The sequence below is a fragment of the Eutrema salsugineum genome, unplaced genomic scaffold (assembly GCF_000478725.1).
Source record: "Eutrema salsugineum unplaced genomic scaffold, Eutsalg1_0 scaffold_9, whole genome shotgun sequence".
Classification (NCBI taxonomy): Eukaryota; Viridiplantae; Streptophyta; class Magnoliopsida; order Brassicales; family Brassicaceae; genus Eutrema; species Eutrema salsugineum.
Window position 1 is genome coordinate 10410731 of NW_006256342.1, and position 25194 is coordinate 10435924.

Below are 25194 nucleotides of genomic sequence, written 5' to 3' on the forward strand. Positions count from 1 at the left end.
CCTAAACCGTATCTATTGAACCATCCTCTTTAGAAACCCTTTGTCCCAACAATATTCTGCTTAGCCATTATTGATGAGATCCAAGCAAAGGGAGAAGAAAACATAATTATAATCATAACCAAAAAGAGGGTTCATTAAAGACTTCTCAAGTCACAAAGTCATCGTCTAAAGTATATTATATAAACATAGATCAAGTTATCGAATCTTGTGTTAAAAAACCTTGCTATTGAAACTTACATAAAAAATAACATGTATATAATCAGACTGGGTCAGTAACGTTCAAATTACCGAGCGTCAATGACCGAGAGAGTGATTTGGTTCTCAGTAAATTCGTTGTTGCGCTGTGTACTTGATGATGAATCAGTCTCAAGAGTACTTCTCCCAACGCAAAAACCAGGTCGTTTAGGCTGAGGAATAGCTGTAGTTTCACTTCCAAGCATCACCATTACGGACGACATAAGTGGTCTGTCTTCAGCATGTTCTTGAACACACAAGAGACCAATTTGTATGCATCTTAATACTTCATCTGTTCGGAATGGTGCTGATGATAAATCATTAATGATGATCGGATCAACGATCTCTAGCCCTTTTCCTTCCTTCCAATACCTCCACACCTGTGAATGAATAGGAATCATTCTTTGTGTGTTAATTGTTATCATCAGAAATGCGCGCAGAACAAGATCGAATTTAAGAGGTTTTTAGCTTACACAACCGAGGAGACTAAGGTCACCAGTTGAGTTGTAGAATCCTGTACTCCTCTTGCCACTTATAATCTCAAGAAGCAAGACCCCAAAGCTGAAAACATCCGACTTCACCGAGAATATCCCATTCATTGCATATTCTGGAGACATGTAGCCGCTGCATAACAAAGATCAAACTCATACATTATGCGGTTTTCCTTTTACTTTTGATTAAAGATAAAAGTTCTCTGTTGTTTTGGAGAATAAGTGCTTACTAAGTTCCCACCACCCTCCTCGTATTAGCTTCTGTTTCATCCCGTCCAAATATCCTGGCCATCCCAAAATCCGAGATCTTCGGAGTCATATTTTTATCCAGCAGGATGTTACTTACTTTCAGGTCTCTATGGATAATCCTAAAACGGGAATCTTGGTGAAGATATAGAAGTCCTCTAGCAATACCATTGGTAATCTCAAATCTCATTTTCCAATTTAGGTTAGAGCGTCGGGTTTTGTCTACAAACCACAACCGGAAACGTGTTAACTTAGACCTAAAGATTTTCAATGTTAGAGCATAGCTGTTTTGAGTCACTAACCAAAGAGATGAGAATCAAGGCTTAGATTCTCCAAGTATTCATAGATCAACATCTTCTCGCCCTTATCGACGCAACAACCAAGTAGTCGGACAAGGTTTATGTGCTGAAGCCTTGCAATTAGTATAACCTCGTTCTTGAACTCATCAGTACCTTGCAAAGACATTTTCGATAGTCTCTTTACCGCGATTTCTTTTCCGTCAAGTAACCTTCCCTGTTACCACACATTTGATTGTACAACAAAACCTTTTGGAGGGATAGATTTTCAATAGGTTTTGAATCACTGTTACCTTATAAACGATACCGAAGCCACCTTGTCCAAGCTTTTTGGAGTTAGAAAAATTGTTTGTGGCCACGGCAACAGCTTCAAACTCAATCAATGGAAGCTCTACATCATCTGTTTTTTTTTCTCTGGATATGTGTCTCCTGCTTGGTATTACCTCTTCGTTAGTTAGCCAATCTAGGCTTCTCACTTGATTAACTGCTTTATTCAGACAAAAAAAAATTCTAGATTTATATGACTACCAAAATTTACAGACGAAAAATAAAGGAAATAAATTAAAAGTTATTATTAATTTACCAAAAGGTTTTTGAACTGCTATTGATCGCTTCTGTTTCCTTTTCCAACAACAAAAGATGATGAAACTTAAGAGAAGCAAAATGCTCACTCCAATACTCGAACCTATGATTTTTACATTTCTGGTTCTCTTGTCTGCTGCAATAGTGAAGGCGAGACCAATGTTAGAGCATCTCTATTGGTAGTCTCTCAATGGATACATCAACACTATACAAAAAAAAAATAAACAAATTGGGTTCACTGTGCTACTAGCTGGACTTGTTGTGTCGACTATGCGATTAGTTGGTCAACTTTGAAGCTAGATAGCTGATGGTTAGGCAGTTATGGTTATGGCACATCCACTATTCTACTATTCATCAAACATATCAATCAAATACAATGTAATTTTAACTCGTAATACTCAACACCAATACAGCCATTTCAAAAACAAAAACAAAATGCATTTTTCACTAGCCAAGTCAATAACTATTCTAAAAAACTATATAGAAGCGTTTGGAACATTTTTAAAAATTTCAATTTTAGTAAATTCCTTTTTCAAAATACCATTCAAAAAATGTTTTAAAATACATCATTTTTATAACGCCTTGGAAATGTTATAAATTTCTGCATCTTCATAACTACCTTTAAACCTTAAAAAAAATGCAATGGAGAAAGAACTAACCGAGATCAACAGCGGCCAGTCTAATGTAAAGATCCTGACCTCCCTTAGCATGATTTCGGACATCCAAAATCTCTCCGGTCCAAATGGCACAACCCGAACCGCCATTACGAATATCCGTATTAGCAAACGCCGTGCAATTACAATCTTTTAGACACCTCTCTTCACATTCTTTCAGCCCAATATCTCTGTCTACAATAGCCACCGTAGTATCCGGCAACTTCATCTTCTTCAACAACACAAACCCATCTCCCCTGTCACAGCTCAGCCTCGTCTTCCTCGTGCATCCTTCGGAATCATCTCTCATCTCCTGCACCTGCTCATTCCTCGGCTTAAACCCTTTGATACAATTACAAACCGGTGAAGTGTTCGAATCGCAATAACCGAAATTCCCACACTGTTTATAGTTATCGCATAGGTCCTTTGGTGAGTACCATAATTGGTCCCATGTTTGTGCTCTCTCAAGCCAAGTGAATCGTTGAAATAATCCCGTGGAGCTTAAGCTTACTCTTGAGTAAATGTTGGTTTTGGTGATTAGATATGAGTAAGTCACTTCTTCATTACTTGCTGTGAAGTTGTAAGCCAAGTAATCAACTGGTTTCATCTCCGGTACGTCGCTGCCAAACCGGAATCCATTCCACGGACCGCTCCGGTACGATATCGAATCTTTGTTGTATACGTAAAACTCAGGGAACCTTCTGGTTTCGAGTTTAGTTGAGAAATCGCCGCTTGATGGATCATCTGGACTTTTCCAAGATCTCAAGAATCTGTTGATTCCGGTTTTAAGATCCCAACCCAGTTTCATCTCCGGAAGTAAAGTATCTGTCGGAAAGTCAAAACTCTGCCACAAATATCTATCACGATCGTTATTTGTGGAGTCTCTGAGCACGAAATTACCGTTATCAAGAAGCTCTGCAACCATTGGAGACCTCACATCTACTCCGGTTAGATTCGTCGACCAAACCGGCGTGTCGGATTGATCGAAAATGACGAGGTTATTGTCGGAGATTTTGAGAGTTCCGTTGGAACTAGAGAGAGGATTGTCTCTGTTTGCAACCCATACGTAGGTTCTTGTAGGGATTTTCTTGTACCAAATCCCGAGATACCAACGAGAACTTGATGCAAGATTGAAGAAACCGAGCTCAAAGATTTCACTAGGAGATCTAATGGTTTTGTTGCTTGAGATAGTGAGAGATTCTGTAGCTGACAAAGTATTTGCAGAGATAGAGAAAGCAAGAAACAGAATTAAGACTAAGAAGGTGTAAGAATGGTGGTAGCACTGGTAGGTTGGAACACTTCTCATCTCTCTTTCTTGTGTAATTTTTTTTTTGTTCTTGAGAAAATTCTACGTATATTTGAGAATTTAAGATCTTTTCGGACATCCCTTGGTTAAATGAGTTGTTATTCTCTTTCAATTTTTGGCTTTATTTTGGTTTGTATATCTATTAATTAAGGACTATAGACTTAACTTAGAACATGAAAGGTGGCTGAGAAGTCCTTTTTTTACTAAAAAAACGGAAAATTGTTTTCTCTTTTATAAATTCACAATTATTTATCATTGTTTTTGGAACTTTCGTGCTTGACCTTACTTTGTACACCTACCCAAAAAAATAATCTCATCAACCCTTTTTTTATTTGTGTAACTGTGTGTGTCATATAAAATGTTTTCTATTTTGTAATTTAAAAAAAAAATACCAATTGGTATCAATAGAAAATAGGAAAATTAGGTAGATAGTAACATGTTTTAAAATTAGTTTGATTACAGAGAATTATTTTTTTGGCGGCGATGGTTTTTCTATTGCTCTCAGGAGTCAGGTGGTCCCACTCTCGACCATTCTCTACCAATCAGCTAATCGCAAATCCCTCTGTCTCCTCAACAACTCTCCCATCATCAACGAATCTGCCTCGACAATTGTTCAGAAGACCACAACTCGTTACTTCACCAATCAGCCAGTTCATTATCGTAGGAGTCAGTGCGAAACATCTTCTGGATAACTGATATTGCCTTCTCTTTATCTTCAGATTTTAAAGCAATCACATTGCACTTAAACACAAAACGCAGATACCAGGTTGTAGGCAAAAGAATTTGAAGTTTTTATTCACTGACACATTTATTTCCAATTTTCTTAAGAAGATTACTACACATAAAAAGAATTAAAGTAAACTGTTACCAGTTTATCATCTATGGACCCGTTGCAGACTTGCAGGTATAGTATAAGACATCTTTTGCATATAGTTGTCAACATCAAAATCCTAGAACACAACATTTTAAAAAAGAAAAATATGAGCTTCATTAAGATGGTGCCTCTATAATTAACCTTTTTTGTGAGAATTAAAATGAATGTGACACGTAAGAAGCGGATTTTTCAAATGATATTAAGATGATAAAGAATAAATTATTTATTACTCATCTCTTAATTAACCTAGGGTGTTCCATTTGGCACGAGCAAATTGGCACAAGTAAGAATAATTAAAAATATAATCCTAAGTATCATATAGAGAGTGAGTGACTCTCAAAAAAGGATGACATGACACATCAACACTCCCTGACACAGCAGCTCACTTATTTGTTATTTAACTACTATTGTAAAACTCTAATTAATTTAAGCTCATTATTTTTATCTTCATTTTTCTATGCACTGATTTATTTACTGTCATTGTTCTCATGGCTTTTTGACTTCCACTTTTGATGTTTCTTATTGTTAATGATGCTTCAAACGTTGTCTTAAATATTGGTCACTCATGTTTCATTTCAACGCATAAAAAAAGAATCAGCAGATATAGAGAAGAAGAAATGAAAAAGGTAAAAATTACCTAAGATTTTCTAATAAATCTCCAATCTACAGCTTTCACTTATGCAAGTTTCTATATACATTACGAAAGTGAATGTTATTCACAAATCCACGGTCTAAGATTTATTTCTCGACCATGGGCAGAGACATCTACATGTAATACCATCTTTTGTGTTCGTTAGAAAAGAAGATTTTGAAAGAAGGTTTTAATTTCGAGAATTCTATGAAGAGTAAATAGAAAGATCACGACTTCAAAGCTTGGTAAGATCAGTTAGTCTATTCTTTTTTCTTTACTGTTTGAGTGTTAATTTGTTGCATCTCTTAGTCCTACTAACTTGTGGTATCGATTAATTTCGGAAGTGACAACATTAGTTCAATTCTAACACAATAAAGGTTTTCCTGGTTGAAGAGTGAAAGTTCCTTATGTATTTCACATAATATGGTGACTATGAAGGATGATTATTCACTCTTTGAGAATTATTTACTGAAGAGGTTTTTTTACCTTGCTTATTTGGGTTCTCCAAAAAAAAAAAAGAGTTCACAACGAATTTACCTGTTATTAAAGATTTTTTGGCTTTACGATCGTTGAATTTGTTTTCTTATAACAATCAAGTTCTTACTATGATATTAGAAATTACTTTTTTCCCCTCTTTTTTTCATCCTTGATCTTTGGCTTTTCATATATTGGTTATTAGAGAATCTATAGGGGTTCGTTTAATGTAAGGAGGATCATCGATTTTATTGGCAAATGGTTAGCGTTAACCACTATAGTAAATATATACATGCATGCAAGCACAGAAAAAATTGGAACATGTGTTGTTAGGTATTTTAAAGATAACTAGCGTGCATTGATTTAGTATACTTCAGTAAGCTTTACAAAGAAAATGAGTTTTGCACTTTCGCTAATGGTTTGTTCTTAGGTTGAAAAAAATTCACAAAACATAAAGAGAAGCAGCCTCCACAATAAGATGGATATGATATAGTGATCATGTAAGCTATTCTTTGAAGAACTACTTGATGCCGGCTTTTAACAATTTCTTTGTGTTTGAATAATCATGAGAATCAGGCTATTATTTTCCAATCCATGCAACGAAGCTATAATAATTTCTAAAAGACTTTGTTTCAAGTTAAGCTGGTGTAAGGAATTTACTCTATTTTTATTTTTATTTTAGAGAAAAATTTAAGCAACAAAAACGATACTCTGAAAAACCTATTACATCCGTCAGTAAAATTTTTAATATCTATGGTTTTACAAGAAATGAAAAAAATCTCGTTTCAATGAGTCCTAATTAAAGAAATCTTTGTGAAGATAATATATAGAATTTATATCATTTTATGTGCATGAAATGGAGCTTGCTTTATCTCCATTAGATCTTGGAGTTGGGAGTATTGGTTCTCCCAGGTACTGCAATAGAAAGCCACGAGAGCGGCAAAAGCCAAATCCGATGGTAAAAATGGAGAAAGACGTATTGGTAAGCTTTTACGACAGCTGGTCATGATTATCCAAAGTTCCAAACTCTACCGTGATGCAACTTCTCTTTACTTAACAAACTAACCACTCAGGGACTCAAAGTGGGTGCGGATTCGAACCGCTTACAGAGGGATTTACAGTCCTTTGCTCTACCAGAGCTACTACCTGTCATCACTTGCTTTTCAAATTTCGAATGTTTTATAATTTGGAATCGTTTTTTCTTCAAGGCGGAGGAGGAACCCGTTCACTCAATTCCGGGGAAACAACTCCCTTAGCCTTTAGAAAGAAAGCAGGTCCAGGTTTCAAAGCGTAAAACGATGAAACCAAAGGCTCCTTCAACTCGAAGAAGATAATATGTAGTATGAAATACCAAAGGTTTTCATGCTATATTTATTTCTTTTTCTAATTTAAGTGAAGATTGTGACGGTCTGGAGAATATGAAAATTTTGTGGAATAAGCTTATCCATTTATTTGAGAATATATCCTTAGGAAATCATAATATTTAGTATTTTCTGGATTCTCATATCTTTGTTTTATGATGTTCAAGGTAATTTTCCACGTTTAATTGAAGACAAACGGTTCTTCATAGAGAAAGCATTTGATAAGATTTCTTGAAACCAAAAAAAAAGTCCATAAAAAAGCTAATCAAAATAAGATCACCTTAAGAAACCAAGTAAACAACTAATCTCTCTAAATGTATATGGCCATCCAAAAAAACCAAAAATCTAAACTTTTTTTTTTTAATATCACCAAAAATCTAAACAAGATTTCAGTTTTAAACATTAGACAAATATTATAAAGAAAACCCACGTATATGCATGGGTACTCATCTAGTTTTATATATAAAATCTTATATATAAAAGAAAGCTAACTCTCTCCATATGAGTGACACAGGATGACATGTGTCACACTTTTTTAAAGAAAAATAATTAATAAATTTTAATATTAAATTTTAAACCACTTAAAGATGAATTTTTTTTCAATTAATTAATTCTTAAATAATATTTATTTAAATATTAAACAATAATTTATGTTTTAATTAATTGAAAATATGATGAATATTTTTTTGTAGAAAATTTTGATTGGTTAGTAATATTACATTTTAAATTGATTGATTTATAATAATATAATAACACATAATAAATGATGATTATATTTTTATTAATTAATTCTTAAATAATATTTATGTAAATATTAAATAATAATTTATGTTTTAGTTCATTAAAAATATTGATAGATATTTTTTGTTTAAAATTTTGATTTTTAATAATATTATATTTTAAAATGATTAATTTATAATAATATACTAATACATAGCAAATAATGATTATAAATTTTTTTAAGAAAATACAAAAATGTATAAAGTTAAAATAGTTGAAGAATTAAAAATATTACACGTTATGTGCAGATATTTACCTAGTTCTTCATGCTGAAATTTGGATAATAAAACATGCTGGGAAAATTTGTGTGGCTTAAATTACTATCCCAACTTTCATTGATTTAGGTTATGATTAACTTTAGGAAGAAAATAATTCAAAGCAAATTTGAGAATGTGTTTAGAAAATTTTCATTAATTTTCAAACCATTGGTTAATTTTGATACCTAATTCCTAATCGGGCCTAATCCGATCTATTCTTCAGAAAATCGTGTCAAACGGGCTAAAGACTGCAAAGTAAGTAATTTACAAACTAGACCCTCAATTAAATCAAAATTTTAGAAAGCCCAAGAAGTTATAGCACATTGGAAGGAGCATAGACATTTACTTTCTTTCGCTTTCCCTCCATTTCCTTACTTCATCAAACGCAGAGACCCAGAAACCTCTGTTTGTGTCTCAGAAAAGCAAACCCTTCTTGTCGGGGAAATCAACTCCAAAGCCCTAAAAAAACAAAGTAAGCGGCTACATTTCCTCGAATCATTATCCAATTTTGATGGTTCTAGTCGATATAGGGTTTTAAGGTTTTCTGTCTATTTGAAATCGCAAAAAGCTAAGACGTTGTTGTAAAGACACTTTCGATGATCGATGGGTCTCGTTTAAAAGCCGTTCTTTTGCTTCGCTTTGTGTAAAGTTGGAGCCTTTAAAGTTTTCACTCGTTGAATGGGTTTTGATGTAACGAGTTGTGGCTAAGAGATTAGGGTTTTAAAAATCGATTCTTTTTAATCTTTCAGAGTGAGAAATTGAGTTGGGAAACTTTTAACAAAATGAAGAAAATGCGTATTGAAGGAAGAGATTTGGTCGATCTCGTCCTCTCGTGGTCTCTTGAAGAAGTACTCAATGTTGATCTTTACAAACGACAGGTTCTGTTTTATGCCTTTTTTGCCTCTCACTCGCTTCACTTTTGTTCTTGTCTAAGTAAAGAGAATCATCAGCCTCAGGCCTTTGTTGTTAAATTTGTGTATTTGGTTGCTTTCAACAGGTGGGGAAGATTCCTCTTGAGTTCGAATCAACCGTAGACTACTTCAAGTCGTTTCTTCCACCACTTATCGAAGAAACTCATGCCGCTTTACTCTCGAGTATTAGGACATTGGGGCGAGCACCAGTGGTTGAAATAAGCTACATCATGCCAATGGCCGAATTCGAGCTTCCTAATGACTTGTTCTATAAAGTGCGTTTGAGTGGATTGAGTACTGATGAGCCTAGTACGCAATTGATACCAAAAGATCTCATCGTGTTGACAGATAAAAGGCCGAATCGTGTTGATGGCTTCAACATTTCCAGTGAGCCTTATATAGTTGCTATGGTGTGCAAGGCTGATCCGGACAGGCCTAATGATGTCATTATTTTGGCTTCGAAACCGCTTTTTCTTGAGGATGTCCAAAGGAGCAAGAACGAGAAGAAAGCGAGCCTTTTTGGTATTTACATGACCAATATAACCACTAACGTTCGTATCTGGAACTCATTGCATCTTGGTTTAAAAGGTGGGAACTTGGATCTTATCTCAAGAGTCCTTCAAAGAAACAGTGAGGTAAACACTAAACAGTTATTCTTAAGTTCCGTTTAACAGCCCTCAATGTGGGAAATAATATCGATTCTTGTATAGGATGAAGGAGTTTGCATTCCCTGTCGACTTGAAGAAAGTGACGGTCTTGTTCCTCATCGTTTCTTGAAGCTGAATCCTTCACAGGAAAATGCAATACTGAGTTGTTTGGATGTTAGAAGATGCCACCACGAGAATACCATCAAAATGATTTGGGGTCCACCAGGGACAGGGAAGACGAAGACAACGAGTGTAATGTTGTTCACACTTCTTAATGCAAAATGTAGAACCTTAACTTGTACTCCAACGAATGTTTCTGTTCTTGAAGTGGCGTCAAGAGTTGTGCAGCTAGTCTCTAGATCTTTGACTATTGGTAAATATGGTTTTGGAGATGTACTTTTGTTTGGGAATGGTGAGAGGATGAAGATCAAAGATAGGAGAGATCTTGTTGACTTCTTTATTGATGAGCGCGTTGATAAGCTGTACCCATGTTTTATGCCTTTTTACGGGTGGAAAGCTACTATTGACTCCATGATACGTTTACTCGAGGACCCGCAAGGTCATTATCATCAATACTTGGAGAATCTGGAGCGGGTTAACAATGTGAAAAGCAAAGACACTGATTCAGTCTTCAAACGCAAAGGAAATGACCACAAGAAGAATCGAAACGAAAACATAGCGGAACAAGTTGTTTCTGACTCTCGTGATGAAGAAAAACGTCCTACATCATTTCAAGAATATCTACCAAATAGATTCAGCGACCTTAGGAGAGATCTAGAGCTTGTTTTCTCATGTTTATGCACACATTTGCCTACAACTTTGCTCTTATCTCAAGCCGCAACATGTATGTATGAAACTATTGACCTTGTCAAAGATGCTACAATTTTAGCTGTACCAGATGGTGTGAGTGGTGAAGTACTAAAATCGGTCCTAGTTACTACAGGAAGTGACAGATTCACCAGCGAACAAGTCACAGTAGAGGATGATTATCTAAAGCTGTTAAGATTGATCCCTGAGATTTTTACACTTCCAAGTATGTCTAATAGGCATCTTATTAAAGAACTCTGCTTTGGACACGCTTGCCTGCTTTTCTCTACAGCATCATGCTCTGCAAGGTTATACACCGAATTACCGATACAGCTTCTTGTGATAGATGAAGCTGCTCAGTTAAAAGAATGTGAAACAGCCATTCCTCTGCTGCTTCCAGGAATCCAACATTCAATTTTGATTGGTGATGAAAAGCAACTTCCTGCAATGGTTGAAAGCCAGGTATGTGTCTCTGTGTCCTTGTATGTGTAATAAAATCGCCTCTCCTTAGCTAACCTTTACCTAAAACTATACAGATTGCTTTAGAGTCAGGATTTGGGAGAAGTCTATTCGAAAGAGTGTCCATTCTTGGACATAAGAAATACTTGCTAAACATCCAATACCGGATGCATCGCTCGATAAGTATCTTCCCAAACAAAGAGTTCTATGGAACGCAGATTCAAGATGCTCCTACGGTTAAACAAAGAAGCTACACCAAGCAATATCTTCCTGGAAAAATGTATGGACCCTACTCTTTCATCAACATACCATATGGAGAAGAACAATATGGGGAAGGACGTAGTCTGAAAAACAACGTTGAGGTTGCTGTGGTTTTGGATATAATAGCCAACCTTCTCCAAGGTGAACTATCTTTGATTTAATAAAGAAGTGACGGTCTATGAAATTGTTGTTCTCTCTCTGGTTTTGGTACAATGAAGCAGACTTTTATGTTAAAATGCAGTTTCTGAGAGAACAAAGACACGCATAAACGTTGGTGTGATTTCCCCTTACAAGGCTCAAGTATTTGCGATTCAACAAAAGATTCAGGAAACATGCAGTGGTGATGCAGGAGGACTCTTTTCCCTGAAAGTTCGTTCTGTTGATGGGTTTCAAGGTGGTGAAGAGGATATTATAATAGTATCAACTGTTAGGTCCAATGGTATTGGAAGGGTTGGGTTTCTTGCAGACCGCAGAAGAACAAATGTATTACTCACTCGAGCAAGGTACTTTTTAGGCATATCTCAGTTCTTTGGTTACTGGTAAAGACTGTCTTCTAATTATTGTTTTTTTTTGTTCCTATAGGTTCTGCTTGTGGATACTTGGCGATGAGGCGACTTTGGTGAATAGTAAGTCTTTGTGGAGAAATCTCATACATGACGCAAAGGAACGTGACTGTTTCCATAATTCCGAAGAAGACAAGTCATTAGCTCAGGCTATTGCTAGTGCGAAAATCGAATTTCTGCAGCTTAATAGGCCATTGAACAATTCAAAATGGAAGGTAATGACTTTGCTTTGTGTTCTTTTTGTTTATTCTCTTTCTTCTGAGACTTCTCTTTGTGTGTGAAACAGGTTTGCTTCAGCGACGAGTTCAAAAAACATTTGGAAGAAATTAAGAGCCCGGAGATTTACAGGAAGATAAAGAGTTTCTTAGAAAGGATATTACAGGGTTGGTTTCCTGAAGAAGAGTCAGAGACAGACAATCTAGTTTCTTCCTCGCAGCTGTTAAAACAAAGCAAGATCGATGATGTTATAAGACTCATTTGGGCTGTAGACATTCTTAAGCAGGAGTTTCACTTTGTCCAAGTTCTAAAGATTTGGGATGTTGTGACATCATCTGATGCTCCTGAAGCTTTAAAACGTCTGGACTTGAACCAAATGAAATATACAGAAGACGAGATCGAAAAGTGCAGAGCCAGATGTTTCAGAGGGTGAGTGATATTTATGTGACATAACATCTTATTCTTATTAATTTCACAAGCAAAGTGTTATTCATATGAGTTTTCATTTCACATTGATGCAGGGATATAATTGTACCCTTGAGATGGTCTGTTGAGCCTACAAATGGTAACTCGGTGCTTTGTTCAAGCGACGTTATGGAGACGTTTGGATCACTCAACCTTGCGGGAGAAACATTGTCTGCTGAACTATCCAGGTAAGTTATATTTTCACACTTGCTAAAGATATTTGAAGTGCATTGAGCCAGATTAAAGTCTCATTGGTTCTTTTTGTGGCGTGTAGTGACTCTCGGCAACTTCTGAAAGATGAGAAAGAAGAGCAGGAAATCGAAATAGACAGTTTAAGCGATCTTCTTACCTCCAAACTGTTTCTATGACATGGTTTCCTTCTATGAGGACCAAATAGGCGTTAGTGTTTGTTTTTTGTCGAATACGTTTTAGAGATCTCATCTGTACAAATCCCTTTTGCTGTTAATTCGAAATCTGGTCTCCACTATGTTTTACTGCTTCAAGGTCTTAACAGAGATTTACTAAGAAAGTGGCATATAGAATGCAAAGTTTTGTATCAGTTTGACTCAAATAAGAATGTGTTGGTACGATTACATTAGTTTTTTTAAAATTTTGTTCTTCAAGTTTGTTTGTATCTTTCACTCATGGTTTGGACATTGAAGAAGCACTACTAATTAGTATTAGTATAACTATGTGTTGATGTGTATACTACTCTCAAATTCTGTTTCCGTTTTTGTTTTGGCTCGGTTTCTTTGGTTTTCCGGATTCTGAAACCATAGAAATCATTTGTAACTTGGTTTGGTTTAAACTGATTATTTCTATTTTAATGGTTGGCAACAAAAATAAAGGAGTTGATAAAAGAAATTTTTTATTTCTAAATTAATGTATTCTGGTTTATTTGATTTTGTTGATATATAATAAACAGTTTTGGTCTACTTTCGGCTTTCTGAGTTAACAATAATCAAAACCAATAAATAAAATTTGGTTCGGTTTCGGTTTGGTTGTTGATTTTTTGCTAATAGCAAAAACAGAAGAAAAAAGCAACCAGACAACCAATAATTTCATTCTTCTTTTTATACATAGTTGAGTAGAAATAAAATATAACCACAAACAGAAAAAAAAAGAAGAAAAACCTAAAAAAACCTTTAAAAAAAAACAACTGAAACTAAGAGAGGTAGAAAAGAAACGTAGAAATTAAGAAAAGCATACTCTAAAAAAAGACCAAATTAAAAAGAAAAAAAAAACACACTTAAGAAGGGTTTAAGAAAGAATCAACCTTTAAGTTGGTAGAGCCAGACAAGAACTTCATGCAAATAGGAGGCTTAACACCAGCTAACGCAAGTATAGAGCTTGGTAATGTCCAAATCCCTTCACCACAAATCAAACCAGAAGCAACAGCTGAAGAGTAAGCATCAGCTTTCGGTTTATTCAGCTTCCTCCATATGAACAAAATCAGACTTCCCACACACATATCGATCGTAAAGTAACCTCCGATGTAAAAAGGTATAGCCATAGCCATCGGTAACGGGATAAACCGAGCCCATCTAGGCCCAACTAGATCCCTTACACCGTTCACAATCACCGCCGCGGCAAAGAATATGTAACAGAGCATGAGGCAATGTTTAGGCAAAGCAGAGAATCCTTCTACTCCGAGTATCGACATGTTCCGGTACACCAAAGCGTACGGTGCGGGATAAGCGGTCCCGGTTTGGCCAAAGTCCGGAAACGCTTTGTAGAATAGCCAGAAGACGCAAGGAGAGATCACGCAGCCCATAGCGGTTCCAATAGCTTGGCTCAAGAACATTGATCTCGGTGAGGCTAATGTCATGTAACCGGTTTTGAAATCTTGCATAAGGTCAGAAGCGGTCGAGACGATGTTCATCATTACACCACAAGCCGCGAGTCCGGCTAATACCCCTCCGTTGGCTGCACCGGCCCAAGCACCGATGGTGAAGATGGCGAGTTTGCCGTAAGTTGAAGCCAAGGACCAGTCGGTGAGACCGCAACCGTAGGCGTTACAGAACGCTAAAACAGGGGCGATTATGTACATTGTCAAGATGTGGTACCATTTGAGCTGAGGGAAGATGTGTGGGACTGTGATGATTGAGACTATGGCCATGATTACGTAACCGGTTACAGCAATCCATGATGGGATTCTGTCTTTAAGGAAAAGCTCTGTTCTTCGTTTGTCGTCGTAGGAAACTGCTACGGTGGTTGGTGATGAACGGTCGTTGACAGGAAGTACATCTCTATTCTTGAATTGCTTGTATAGACCGACGACGGTTCTGCCTAGGACTTTGACGAAGTTGTAGAGACCATCACCGAGGATCATAGCTATGGCTATAAACACCTGAGAGGATCAATCAAAACTCAAGATTGTAATTAGTGAATTCATAAAAATCAATGAACTTAAGAGATAGATAGTGAGAGAGAGTGATACCTTGTAGCCTTGAAGGCCATGGAGACTACTTGATTCAAGATCAGCAGCATACCATTTGCCTTTTTGGGCATCTATGAGAGGCCACATAACACCCCAAGAGAGTATTGATCCAACGAGGAGAGATACATTGATTAGATAAGGACATATCATTCCAACACCAACATATGTAGCCGAGAAATCAAAGTAGAACCTATTCACAAACAAAACACAATTTAGATGAAATAGTAATTTTGACATAAGTAGACAATATGTGGATTGTGAAATGTTACATACTTTTGTTTATAGGCTTTGAGACCAAATGTAGGGAAGTTAGCAAAACCACAATCATCACCAGAAGTAAAGAACCATTGAAAGAAACCCCACAAGAAACTGAATGAGAAGAACTTCCCCAATGCTCTGACTTGCTTCCTGTGTTGTTTGAGAAGAAAAAGTGATCAATATTCAGACATGAGAACATCTAATAAGATTGATGTGAATAAATCATGATAAAAGATTCTTACTTTGCGAGTTTGGCACCTTGAGGTGTGTGGAAGCTGTTGATGAGATGAGCAGTGGCAGTACCACTAGGATATGTCAATTTGAAGTCTACTATCATGATCTGAAGAATAAATTCATTAGATTGTTACACAATGTGATAATATTTTGTGACCAGAGATGTAATTAAAGGAGTTAAGTTGGTACCTTTCGAAGGGGAACAACAGAGAAAAGACCAAGGAAGCTAACGATAAAGAGGAAACCAATCATCCACCCCAAATGAGGATTCTTTATGTTGAGAGGACTATTAGCTTCGGATGATTGTTTAGCAACTACATCACTCATCCCAAAGAGATAACTACCAAACCCTCCTGTAAACACACACACACAAACATTAAGTCAACCAAACAAGAAACGTTGACTTGATGATTTCAATATCTGGATCATGATCACAATTACACAAATCTCAAACATCAAGATAGAACCAAATCGGTCAATTAGAGTTATTCAACCGAAAACATTATTTAGGATCTAGTATTATAATTGAAGTCACTGTGAAAATTTTTAGATGTGGATTGACTCTTTAAATTAAAAAGCAAACGAAAATCTAATCACAAATCAAATTTCTCTACTTAATAAGTTGTCTAAGCCTATTAATTAGGTCTAATTAAGGTCATGTGTATATACATCTAGCCAACTTTACGGTACTCCATGTTCCAAACATTAAGTCAACCAAACAAGAATGTTGACTTGATGATCTTAATATCTAGATCATGATAACAATTACACAAATATCACATTAAGAAAGAACAAAGTCAAAATTATTGAGCTTCGCGGATTCTTTAAAACAAAAAGCACATTCCTACACTAAAAACTAGTTTTGTTTCTTTATTTCGTTTCTTTGTGAACACTATTAGATGTTGATTGATTCCTTTAATAAAAAAGCCAAACGAAAATCTTATCATAACTCAAAGTCGTCTACTTAATCAGTTGTCTAAGCCTATTAAATAGCTCATATTAAGGTCCTGTGTTAATAAAATATTAAAATTAAGGTCATGTGTGTACCATGCGTCTAGCAAACTCTACGTTACTCCATGTTCCCATTATATAACACATGGTGGGCATAGCAAGTCAACTCTTATTAAATAATTTGACGTCAAGATCACAAAGAGAAACGAATCACGTGAGTCAAAATAGTTGTTTACTTAAAAGTCCAATCTTTTATGCATTGTGTGTTTACACATGAAGTGGTGATGTCTGTTTCAGTCTCGAAAACGGTTCCAATATTAAATTTATCCAAGCAAAACAAGATATCGACTATTAAAAAAAAAAAGAGAATCACGATTATTCTCTGTAATCATCATTTAACTCAGGTCATTATCAAAGCGCTGTCAATTCACATCCCATGAAGTGAGAAGGCAACGGATTGGTGGAGTTTTCAATTTTTGTTTATAGATACTCCAACGTGAGTATCCAGACAATAACAGCTAAAAGTAAACTATAAATGTGAACTGAAGTCTACTTCTATGCCGAAATCATATGCAAACAAAACAAATCGACTTGACCTAAGAATCTCAACTTGCCGTGTAGAAATGTTCTTATTTTACCACAAAGTCATAGACATCTAAATCTAACGTCACTTGTATTAATTTGGCATTTTTCCAATTCAATACATTTAATCAAAATTCTTGGAGAGATAAGCCTATGATATTTCTTTCTTTAATGTACTCTCTCCGTTTCATAATAAGTGTCGTTTTAAATTTTATTTTTTATTTCAAAAAGAGTGTTATTCTGCATTTTCAATGTAACTTTTTACTTTTATTTCCTGTTTTATCCCTCATTTAAAGATAATAGTCTTTGTAATTAAATGTTATAAAATAATAGTTTTTGTAATTAAATATTATAAAAGTATATTAATTAGAGATATATTTGTATATTTTCTTAATTTCTTAATCTGTGTGAAATGTGTCAGAATGACACTTATTATGAAAGGGATGGAGTATTAATCTTTCTTGGGTTCAGTGTAAAACTTATACGAGTATTTTCGTTTTAAAGTTTAATAAATTAGCAAAATATGATGTTAAAATAAGAACACAAAATATTGAGATAATTATATGTATCTCAAGTTAGCAGCAGCAGAGCTAAAATTGTTTTTTTAATCACAAACCATATATATTATGAACAAAAGAAAAATTATATTATAAGATATCCTCCTAATAAAACGATAATCTTTTTTTTATAACAACCATTCTATCGATAATCATAACACGTGATTATATTATTTTATTTCAAAGAAAAAAAAAGAAATAATGACGGAAAAAGTATAATCTGTCTTTTTCACAGAAATCTCACAGCGAAAAGGTTTTTAGCCGTAAAAGGTAAACTATGGACGGTGATAATGATAGCACGAACGAGTTGGAATCAGTTACGATTCCATTGACTCGTTCACATCACCAAATTCGAAAAAAATTCCATCAGATTCAAAACTTTATCTACTCGAAATTTTCAAAATCAATTATTACTCGAATAATTCCAAAAAATCAAATTAACGAATATTTTTTTAAAATTAAGAAAACAGAGAGTCACTGTTTGATCGGAGAAAACGTACCGCTAAAGGCGATGCCGGAGGAAGCGACGACGCAGGTTTGAATAACGGTGTTCTCTTGCCTCGTAAACGGCTGTTTAAGAAAACCGCCTTTGTGTAGAAGCTTCGTCCACGTCTTGACGAAGAAGAAACCGAGCAATCCGGCGGAGATATTTAGCGACGGGATGATTCCGGTGGTGAGATTCAGCTTCATCACGACGAAAGTGAAGAGGATCGAGAGGACGAAACTCACGATCATCGCTCTAAACGTGAGCTGATTCTGCCACGGCGGAGGAACCTCGGAGCTCGCCTCGAAGATTCTCTCGACGGAGACTTCTTCGGCGGATTCCCCATCTATCGCCGTCGTCGCGGCGGTGAGATCGTCGTCTTTCTTTGCTCGCTCTACCTCCATAACTTTGAATCTGACAACAGAGAGCGAGAGAATTTGGGTTTGTTTTGTGTATATAGAAGGGAGAGAATCTCGAGAGAGAAAGTCGGCGATTTAGAAGGGAATCAAAAAAACTGATTCTATTGTGTGAGTGAGAGAGAGCGAATCAGTTGCACATTCTATATTTATATAGTCAATATTCTCTTCTCTCAACGGGATTTTAACTCAATCTTAATTATTATTTAACAAATTAATTATTTAAGAAAATAAACTATATTTCGTAAATTATTATGTATTATGCCACTATAAATAAGAAAAAATATAATTACCTTTAAATTTATTGAAGAAATTTGTTTTTCAAGTAGATATTTACTATTTAGGTTCTTAATTATTACAATATATAAAAATTATATATTTTTAATATAATAATCAATTCATATATACTAAAAAAAATATTGCAATATTTTTTACACTAATTTGTATTATTTATTTGAATATATATCAAAAAAATATTTTAAAAATATTTTACTATGTAAAGAGAAAACTGATATTTAAGAGTTTTTGGATTGAACACAAAACTCAGAATCATTAACAGGTGCCTATTATAGTTGGTGTTTTTAATAATATAATTCTGGTTATTTTGAATAATATTTTTGTGTATAGCAAGAATGAAGTAAAGGGAATTGACTGAATATCCAAAACACTTGATGCAGGTGAGCAACAAATTGGATCCAAATGAACTGGTCAAGCTAGTTGAAATCCTGAATCCTCACAACAAGGCTGGAAGAATCACACTTCTGAATCCTCAATCCTGGTACATACTTTACATGCTTAAACCTTCCATCAGCAAACTTGTCTCTTTATAGATGGTAATTTCATCAAGTCTCCCTTGTTATTACATCAATTCTCCCTTGTTATTACATCAATTCTCCCTTGTTATTACATCAAGTCTCCCTACTTATGTATCAAGTTTGTTCTTATTAGGAGGACTTACGTGTTGCATTATTTGTTTGTTCTCAGATTAGCTGATGAGGTGAGCATTGATTGAAGTCATCGCATATTTGGGTTTGCCTCAATTTCAGATTCATGATATGTCTCAGTGTTGTTTGTGTTTGTGACTTTGGTTTGTATTTTTTTGGCTAAACTCATCATGTTTGTGTTTGTGTTTTCGATTGATACTTGTGGTTTTGTTTCAGATTCATGATATGCTAAACTCATCATGTTGTGTTGTTTATTTGCTAAACACAAAAATTGTTTGTATTTTTTTGGCTAAACTCATCATTTGTTTTTAAGAACCCCGTAATGAAGTTTTACCATTGAACCATTCAAAATTAAATGTTTCTTAACAAATTTTTTTTATCCCAGTTTAATATTAAAAAAATACATAAGAAACCCATAAGAATCTGCATTAATGATGCTCTTAATCCACTATGGGAAGAGTTATGATTCTAATTTTCAAATACCCACAAAATTGCTCATGCATGCGATAATATTAGACTAATAGATAAACAACCATCCGCTCCGTGCCTCCGTCTAGGGTTTTCTGCAAATTTCCTGTGTCTATTTTTGTTTATTTTCTCTCATCATCGATCTGTGTTTCTCATGGAAATCGAATCACATCTCGATGGCATCCAAGGTGGATCGATCGGACGGGGATGACGATGAAAAGTCCCGTGAATTTCTCCTCTTCTTCACGGACTTGATCAAAACGGCGAGCAACAGATTCGCTGGAAATACGAATATGGAGGATTTGCAGCAGCCAGCGGCGAAGAAGCTCAAATCACAGGAGGAGGATAACGTCGATCTGAGTTTCCCAGCGAAATCGAATCCCATCTCGATGACATCCAAGGTGGTAAAGAAGGTGAGCAACAGAAACGTCAAATCGGAGCAGTTGGCAGCGGCCGGCCAAAAGGAGGCCTGAGAACACTTATAGTTCACTCAAAACAGGCCTGAGAGCACTTGTCTTCCTTTATATATGCTTTGTTTCTTTGTTTCTTTTGTGTTTTGTGTTTGCGGCCAATGGGTTGTTTACTATTTTGTCAGCGGATTGGGTCAGTTTTATCAGCTTTTCATCTATTCATGATGTTATGCCAGGTTCTGATGTGGTAATGAAGCCAATTGTATTTCGCAAGTTTTTATGTTGTTATGGAACTTATAGCAGCGTTTTTTCCGATATCTTTCCGCAACAAAAACCAACGGACTGTCTCTTTTGGATCAATGCACAAACTAACTTCCAAAAGAGCAGTAAGCTCGGGCCAAAAAAGGGCTGGTCCATAGGATCTCAGCCTTGATTGAATGCCAAAGGCTCGAAAGCAGAAGCCATTTCTGGGTCATCCTTTGCAACGGCTGATACTAGCAACGTTTGTGAATTGTAGCAGCTTCATTCGGAACAATTTTTTCAACAAATCATCTGCTGACTGTGTTTTTTTTTTCGTAAGAGGGAGATCACCTGAGCTACTACTGGTGATGAATGAAAAGGGTAAATTGCTTCTTGCATCCACCAGTGTTCTTAAGGTAAGTCATTACTTCTTTTAGTCTTTCTTTTTTGTGGGTAAAGATTGACTCTTGTTTTTGGTTTGTGACTTGTGAGAAAGAAAAATCACTACTAATGCTTGATATACAAACTCACAAGGGCCAAAAATCTCATACTGGATGAGATACTAATCTTCTAGTGTATATTGACTTATCTGCATCGACTACAGAAAATGAAACTCCGTAGACGCTACTGAAACTGTGTGACCTTGTTACAAAAGCAGCGGTTCTCCTGTGTTTTCCATCTTCTGCTGTCAGAGCTCATGCTAAACCAAACACCTACGTGTCCAGCCGAGTCGGTTGGAACGAGTCATGCTCAGACGGTCCAATAACCTTTCTTTTTGCACAAAGTTGTAGTTTTCTAGCTAATCACTACAAATATCAAAACTTGGGCAAAAAATAAAATAAATTGGACAATTCATTTAGAGATTAATATCTAATTTAATGAACATTATAAAATCACTATCATGGCTCTTTGAGAGCTAACGTGCAAAAACCAAGGCTAATAAGGACAAACAATCTCTTCACTTTAACAAACAAATAAAAAAACAATCTCTTCACATTCTTTCCTTTCTATTTTTATGGGTTTTCTCTAGGGGAATACAACACAAAAAAAGTTCGAAAAGCTTATGATTTTGGGTGATACAAATCACAAGACTATACAATTTTATTCTGGGGTTCGTAACACTATGCAACCGTCACACTACATCACACTACAACTCGTTTTCAAAATTAAGGAAAGAGGTTTGGCCTCTACAAATCTGTCCTTATTAAATTTTCTGTTTTTATATCACTAGAGTTTGCACAATGCTACGTGTAGGTATGTTTAAATGCTAGTATTTTGATAAAATCATATTTTAGCAATTATATTTATTTAGATCTAAGTTTACGTGTATTGGCGATTGATTATTCATATTTTTACATACTTAGCATACATTTTTAGTCTAAGAACAGAGTCTCATGCATTCATATAGGTAGTTTTCTTAGAGTTTAGTCTTTATTTTAGCTTTTGTAGGAATTGCATTAGGTCCCAAAGAATCTTGCATATTTGAAGTGTTTTCAGATACTTTGGAGTCAATTGGGAACCTGATGGAGAGACCATGAAGAAACCCTCACCTCAATGTATGAATTTGGACAAGTGTTTTGAAGCTGGTGATACCTTTGAAAGATCACCTGGGACGGAGGATCTTTACTTCGATTCACCTCCGGTGTATTCAACAAGAATCAAAAGGATCGAGCCATGTTTCCAGAACACTTGAAACCAACTTATTTAGAGCAGTGAACTGAAAGATATGGCCGGCGGAAGATGAATCTGTCTTGCAGCCAATCCGGACCAATTTGATGCGCCTCAAAGAACCGCTGTACTGGAATCCTTGACGAACTCGGATGGAGTTGGACCTTTCATCAAAGGTGAATAGTATTGAGTCACCTGTCTCTTGGAGTTGGAATATTGATCACTGTGCAGATAGTTATGCAAGTTAGAGTGAAAATGGGTCCATTTCCACACCAAGTTGAGTACCAGAAGTATTCTGGTCAGTGTGAGCATAATTTCAAGGCTGTCTCACTTCAGTCCACACACCGAAGAATGCACTAAGTAATTTCTGGTTGGTGTGAGCTAAACTTTGGACGGTTCACTTCAAACCTCACAACGAGCAAGATTCACTCGGTGTGTTTTTCCATGCAGATCCTTGCGGGGATTCTCCAAGCAATACACCGAGTGAATTCAGCTTGGTGTGATCTCCTCCTCTTCATGGAATCACTCTTCATGGAATCACTCTACACCAATCAGGCATCTGGGGATGTGCTTGTCCATGCAAAACACTTTACAGATTACACCTAGATGCACATGGAATGAATTCAGCTTGGAGTGGGCTTCATTTTCAGGGCATTTTTACACCGAGTTCTACACCTGGAGAAATCAGCTCGGTGTAAACACTCCCAAACCCATCAAAGCCGGGTTAGTACCCAGTTTGTCCTGGACTGACCCGGTCCAGACCCTTTAGTATAAATACTTTTTTTGGGAGAAAACCCTAAACTATCTTTTGATCACCTTTGTTTCTCTTTGTTTTCTTTGCTTTTTTTGTGAAAGTTTGTTCTTTGTGTTAAGAGATACCTCTTATTTCATCATTCAAAGTTGTTTCTTGTCATCTTATCTTCTTTTCTATCTTTTTAATCATATTTAACATCACCTCTTGCAAAAGAAATGGTGTGTTAAGCATGATTAGTGAGTAGTCTTCTTTTAAGCTTCTAGGTGTGTAGATTAGGGTGCTTAGATGTTAGTTTATGATGTTTAGGTTCTATTCTCATTTCTTTTCCTTAGTTAGCTGCTCTTAATGCTAGATCTCTGATAATCAATATGATCTAGACTTAAGACATTTCTTCACCCACAAGGTTTTTGATGTAATGCCTGAATGAGTTAACTTAAGGGTTTATGTTTTGAATGCCATGAGAATGTTTATTTGAGCATAAATGACATGTTAAAACTGATAATTAAAGCATCTTAATCATCATTACACTAGTGAAAATTAGGTTTGAATGTTGATTAGGATTGTTATTAATGCCTTGAGAGAGGATTAGTCTTGTTTAGAGTTCTAAGTTGGTTGGAATTAGAGATCATGTGATGCTTGATATGTCTTTCTGTATAGGATTCAGTCTATTTAGCTCATTGTTCTGATGCATAAAGAGGCTGTTTGGTCATATTAGGCATTGAACCTTATGTTTGTTAATTGTCTTTTCACTAGTGAGAATTAGTCTTGATTAGATAATTAACAAAGAGATTTTTGTCATGAGAGTGAATTAATCTGATTTATAAGTCTAGAGTAAAGAATAGCAAGTGTCTAATTGTTTGCTTAGCATTATGAATTAGCATTGAAAGCACCCTGATCAATGATCACATCTAGAGGTTTCACCTTATCTTTATTTGAATTTGAGTCTTGTTTAGTTGCTTGCTTAGTTAATAGTTATTGCTTGTTGTTTGCTTTTTTATGTTTTTAGATCACATGGTTACCAATTTATTCAATTCTTAGACTTGGATTAATAATTGATTCATATAGTTCTAGTGCCTAGATAATCTTCATTTGGATTGACCCTCAAGTGCTACAACACAAGAGGTTAATTGACCTCAGTAGGCTAAAAACCTAATATCAATTTGGCGCTGCTGGCAATTGGAGATTTTATTTTAGCAATAGGACTTTGGATCTTCTTGAGATCAAGTCATTTTCTTTTGTTTTACTGATTACCTTTTAAGTGATGCCTTTGTTTTCAGGTGTATGAACACTAGAAGTCAATCACGAAAACAAAGAGAAAGAGCTGTGCATATTGAGAGATTGGGTATGGATCAAGAGCAAGAGGCTCATGGTGGTAATGGCCACTACCACGTCCAAGACAAGTTGTAGGAGCTGGTGATGAGGCCAGTGATCAGGGTTAGAGACATGGGATTCAAGCTCCAACAACTGAAAACGACTTTGAGATGAAATCTGGCTTGATCAACATGGTGCAATCAAACAGATTCCATGACTTATCATTAGAAGACCTGTGGACCATCTTGACAACTTTGATAGAGTTTGTGGTCTAACTAAGATGAATGGAGTGAGTGAGGATAACTTCAAGTTAAGGCTATTCCTTTTCTCTCTAGGAGACAAAGCTCACCAGCGGGAAAAGTCTCTAACTCAAGGATCAGTCACAACATGGGAGCAATGCAAAAGAACATTTCTTACCAAGTTTTTCTTTTCATCAAGAGCAGAAAGGTTGAGAAATGAAATCTCAAGTTTCATACAGAAGAATCATGAATCATTTTGTGAGGCTTGTGAAAGATTTAGCGGGTACACCATGCAATGCCCTCAGCATGGATTCTCAGATTCACAGCTGCTAAATACCTTCTACAGAGGTCTTTTACCAAAGGTCAGACTCTTATTAGACAAAACTTCAAATGGTAATTTCATGGTTGGAGACGTAACTGAAGCAATAACCCTTGTGGAGAATCTAGCTCAGAGTGATGAGCTTTATGGGTCAGACTTTGACAGAAAGTCAAGAAGAGATGTGAGTGCTGAAGAGGAAAGGACAAATAACGACATCAAATCCCTCAATGAGATGCTAGATATACTTCTCCTAGCTTTTCCTCAGTTAGTCAACTTTGTTGGAGATGTGAATCATGTGTTTCAGGAAAAAGTTCAAGGGGAAGACATCACAGCTGAGGTGAACTTTGTAAGTGGCCAACAAGGTTACCAAAAAGGTTTTAAATACTACAAGAATCATCCCACCCT

At 35.8% G+C, this 25194-nt stretch overlaps 3 protein-coding genes and 1 non-coding gene across 5 annotated transcripts; 1 reads left to right on the top strand and 3 right to left on the bottom strand.

Annotated features, from left to right (window-relative positions):
- Positions 1–215: 215 nt before the first annotated feature.
- LOC18007940 (receptor-like serine/threonine-protein kinase SD1-7) lies at positions 216–3808 on the bottom strand. 2 transcript variants are annotated; one of them, XM_024156664.1, is made up of 7 exons: positions 2509–3808; positions 1851–1985; positions 1561–1751; positions 1274–1484; positions 956–1193; positions 708–858; positions 216–614 (listed from the first exon to the last, which is right to left on the bottom strand). In XM_024156664.1, the coding sequence occupies exons 1-7, from the start codon at positions 3806–3808 to the stop codon at positions 285–287; spliced, it is 2556 nt and encodes an 851-aa protein (XP_024012432.1). In that variant the 3' UTR covers positions 216–284. The 2 variants fall into 2 exon arrangements, with proteins under 2 accessions (XP_024012432.1, XP_006391517.1); XM_006391455.2 differs by having other exon boundaries at positions 1561–1754.
- Positions 3809–8967: 5159 nt separating this feature from the next.
- LOC18008385 lies at positions 8968–12882 on the top strand. The gene is made up of 9 exons (XM_006391456.1): positions 8968–9063; positions 9183–9731; positions 9807–11012; positions 11087–11411; positions 11512–11773; positions 11853–12048; positions 12120–12478; positions 12571–12702; positions 12789–12882. The coding sequence occupies exons 1-9, from the start codon at positions 8968–8970 to the stop codon at positions 12880–12882; spliced, it is 3219 nt and encodes a 1072-aa protein (XP_006391518.1).
- Positions 12883–13678: 796 nt separating this feature from the next.
- On the bottom strand, positions 13679–18496 carry LOC18008257 (probable metal-nicotianamine transporter YSL7). Its single transcript, XM_006391457.2, has 6 exons — positions 18037–18496; positions 15636–15799; positions 15455–15552; positions 15228–15362; positions 14955–15144; positions 13679–14864 (listed from the first exon to the last, which is right to left on the bottom strand). The coding sequence occupies exons 1-6, from the start codon at positions 18422–18424 to the stop codon at positions 13764–13766; spliced, it is 2076 nt and encodes a 691-aa protein (XP_006391519.1). The 5' UTR covers positions 18425–18496; the 3' UTR covers positions 13679–13763.
- Positions 18497–24676: 6180 nt separating this feature from the next.
- LOC112087228 lies at positions 24677–24783 on the bottom strand. The gene has a single exon (XR_002899984.1). It is a non-coding gene; the product is annotated as a small nucleolar RNA R71 (small nucleolar RNA).
- Between the last annotated feature and the right edge of the window lie 411 nt (positions 24784–25194).

Coding starts and splice junctions, on each gene's coding strand:
- LOC18007940 (XM_006391455.2), bottom strand. CDS start 3,808: ATGAGAAGTGTTCCAACCTACCAGTGCTACCACCATTCTTACACCTTC. Junction 1,755..1,850: donor AGCAGTTCAAAAACCTTTTG/GTAAATTAATAA, acceptor GTCTGAATAAAG/CAGTTAATCAAGTGAGAAGC. Junction 1,194..1,273: donor CCTTGATTCTCATCTCTTTG/GTTAGTGACTCA, acceptor TGTGGTTTGTAG/ACAAAACCCGACGCTCTAAC.
- LOC18008385 (XM_006391456.1), top strand. CDS start 8,968: ATGAAGAAAATGCGTATTGAAGGAAGAGATTTGGTCGATCTCGTCCTC. Junction 9,064..9,182: donor TTGATCTTTACAAACGACAG/GTTCTGTTTTAT, acceptor TGCTTTCAACAG/GTGGGGAAGATTCCTCTTGA. Junction 12,479..12,570: donor AGAGCCAGATGTTTCAGAGG/GTGAGTGATATT, acceptor ACATTGATGCAG/GGATATAATTGTACCCTTGA.
- LOC18008257 (XM_006391457.2), bottom strand. CDS start 18,424: ATGGAGGTAGAGCGAGCAAAGAAAGACGACGATCTCACCGCCGCGACG. Junction 15,363..15,454: donor CAAGGTGCCAAACTCGCAAA/GTAAGAATCTTT, acceptor CAAACAACACAG/GAAGCAAGTCAGAGCATTGG. Junction 14,865..14,954: donor ATGGCCTTCAAGGCTACAAG/GTATCACTCTCT, acceptor TGATCCTCTCAG/GTGTTTATAGCCATAGCTAT.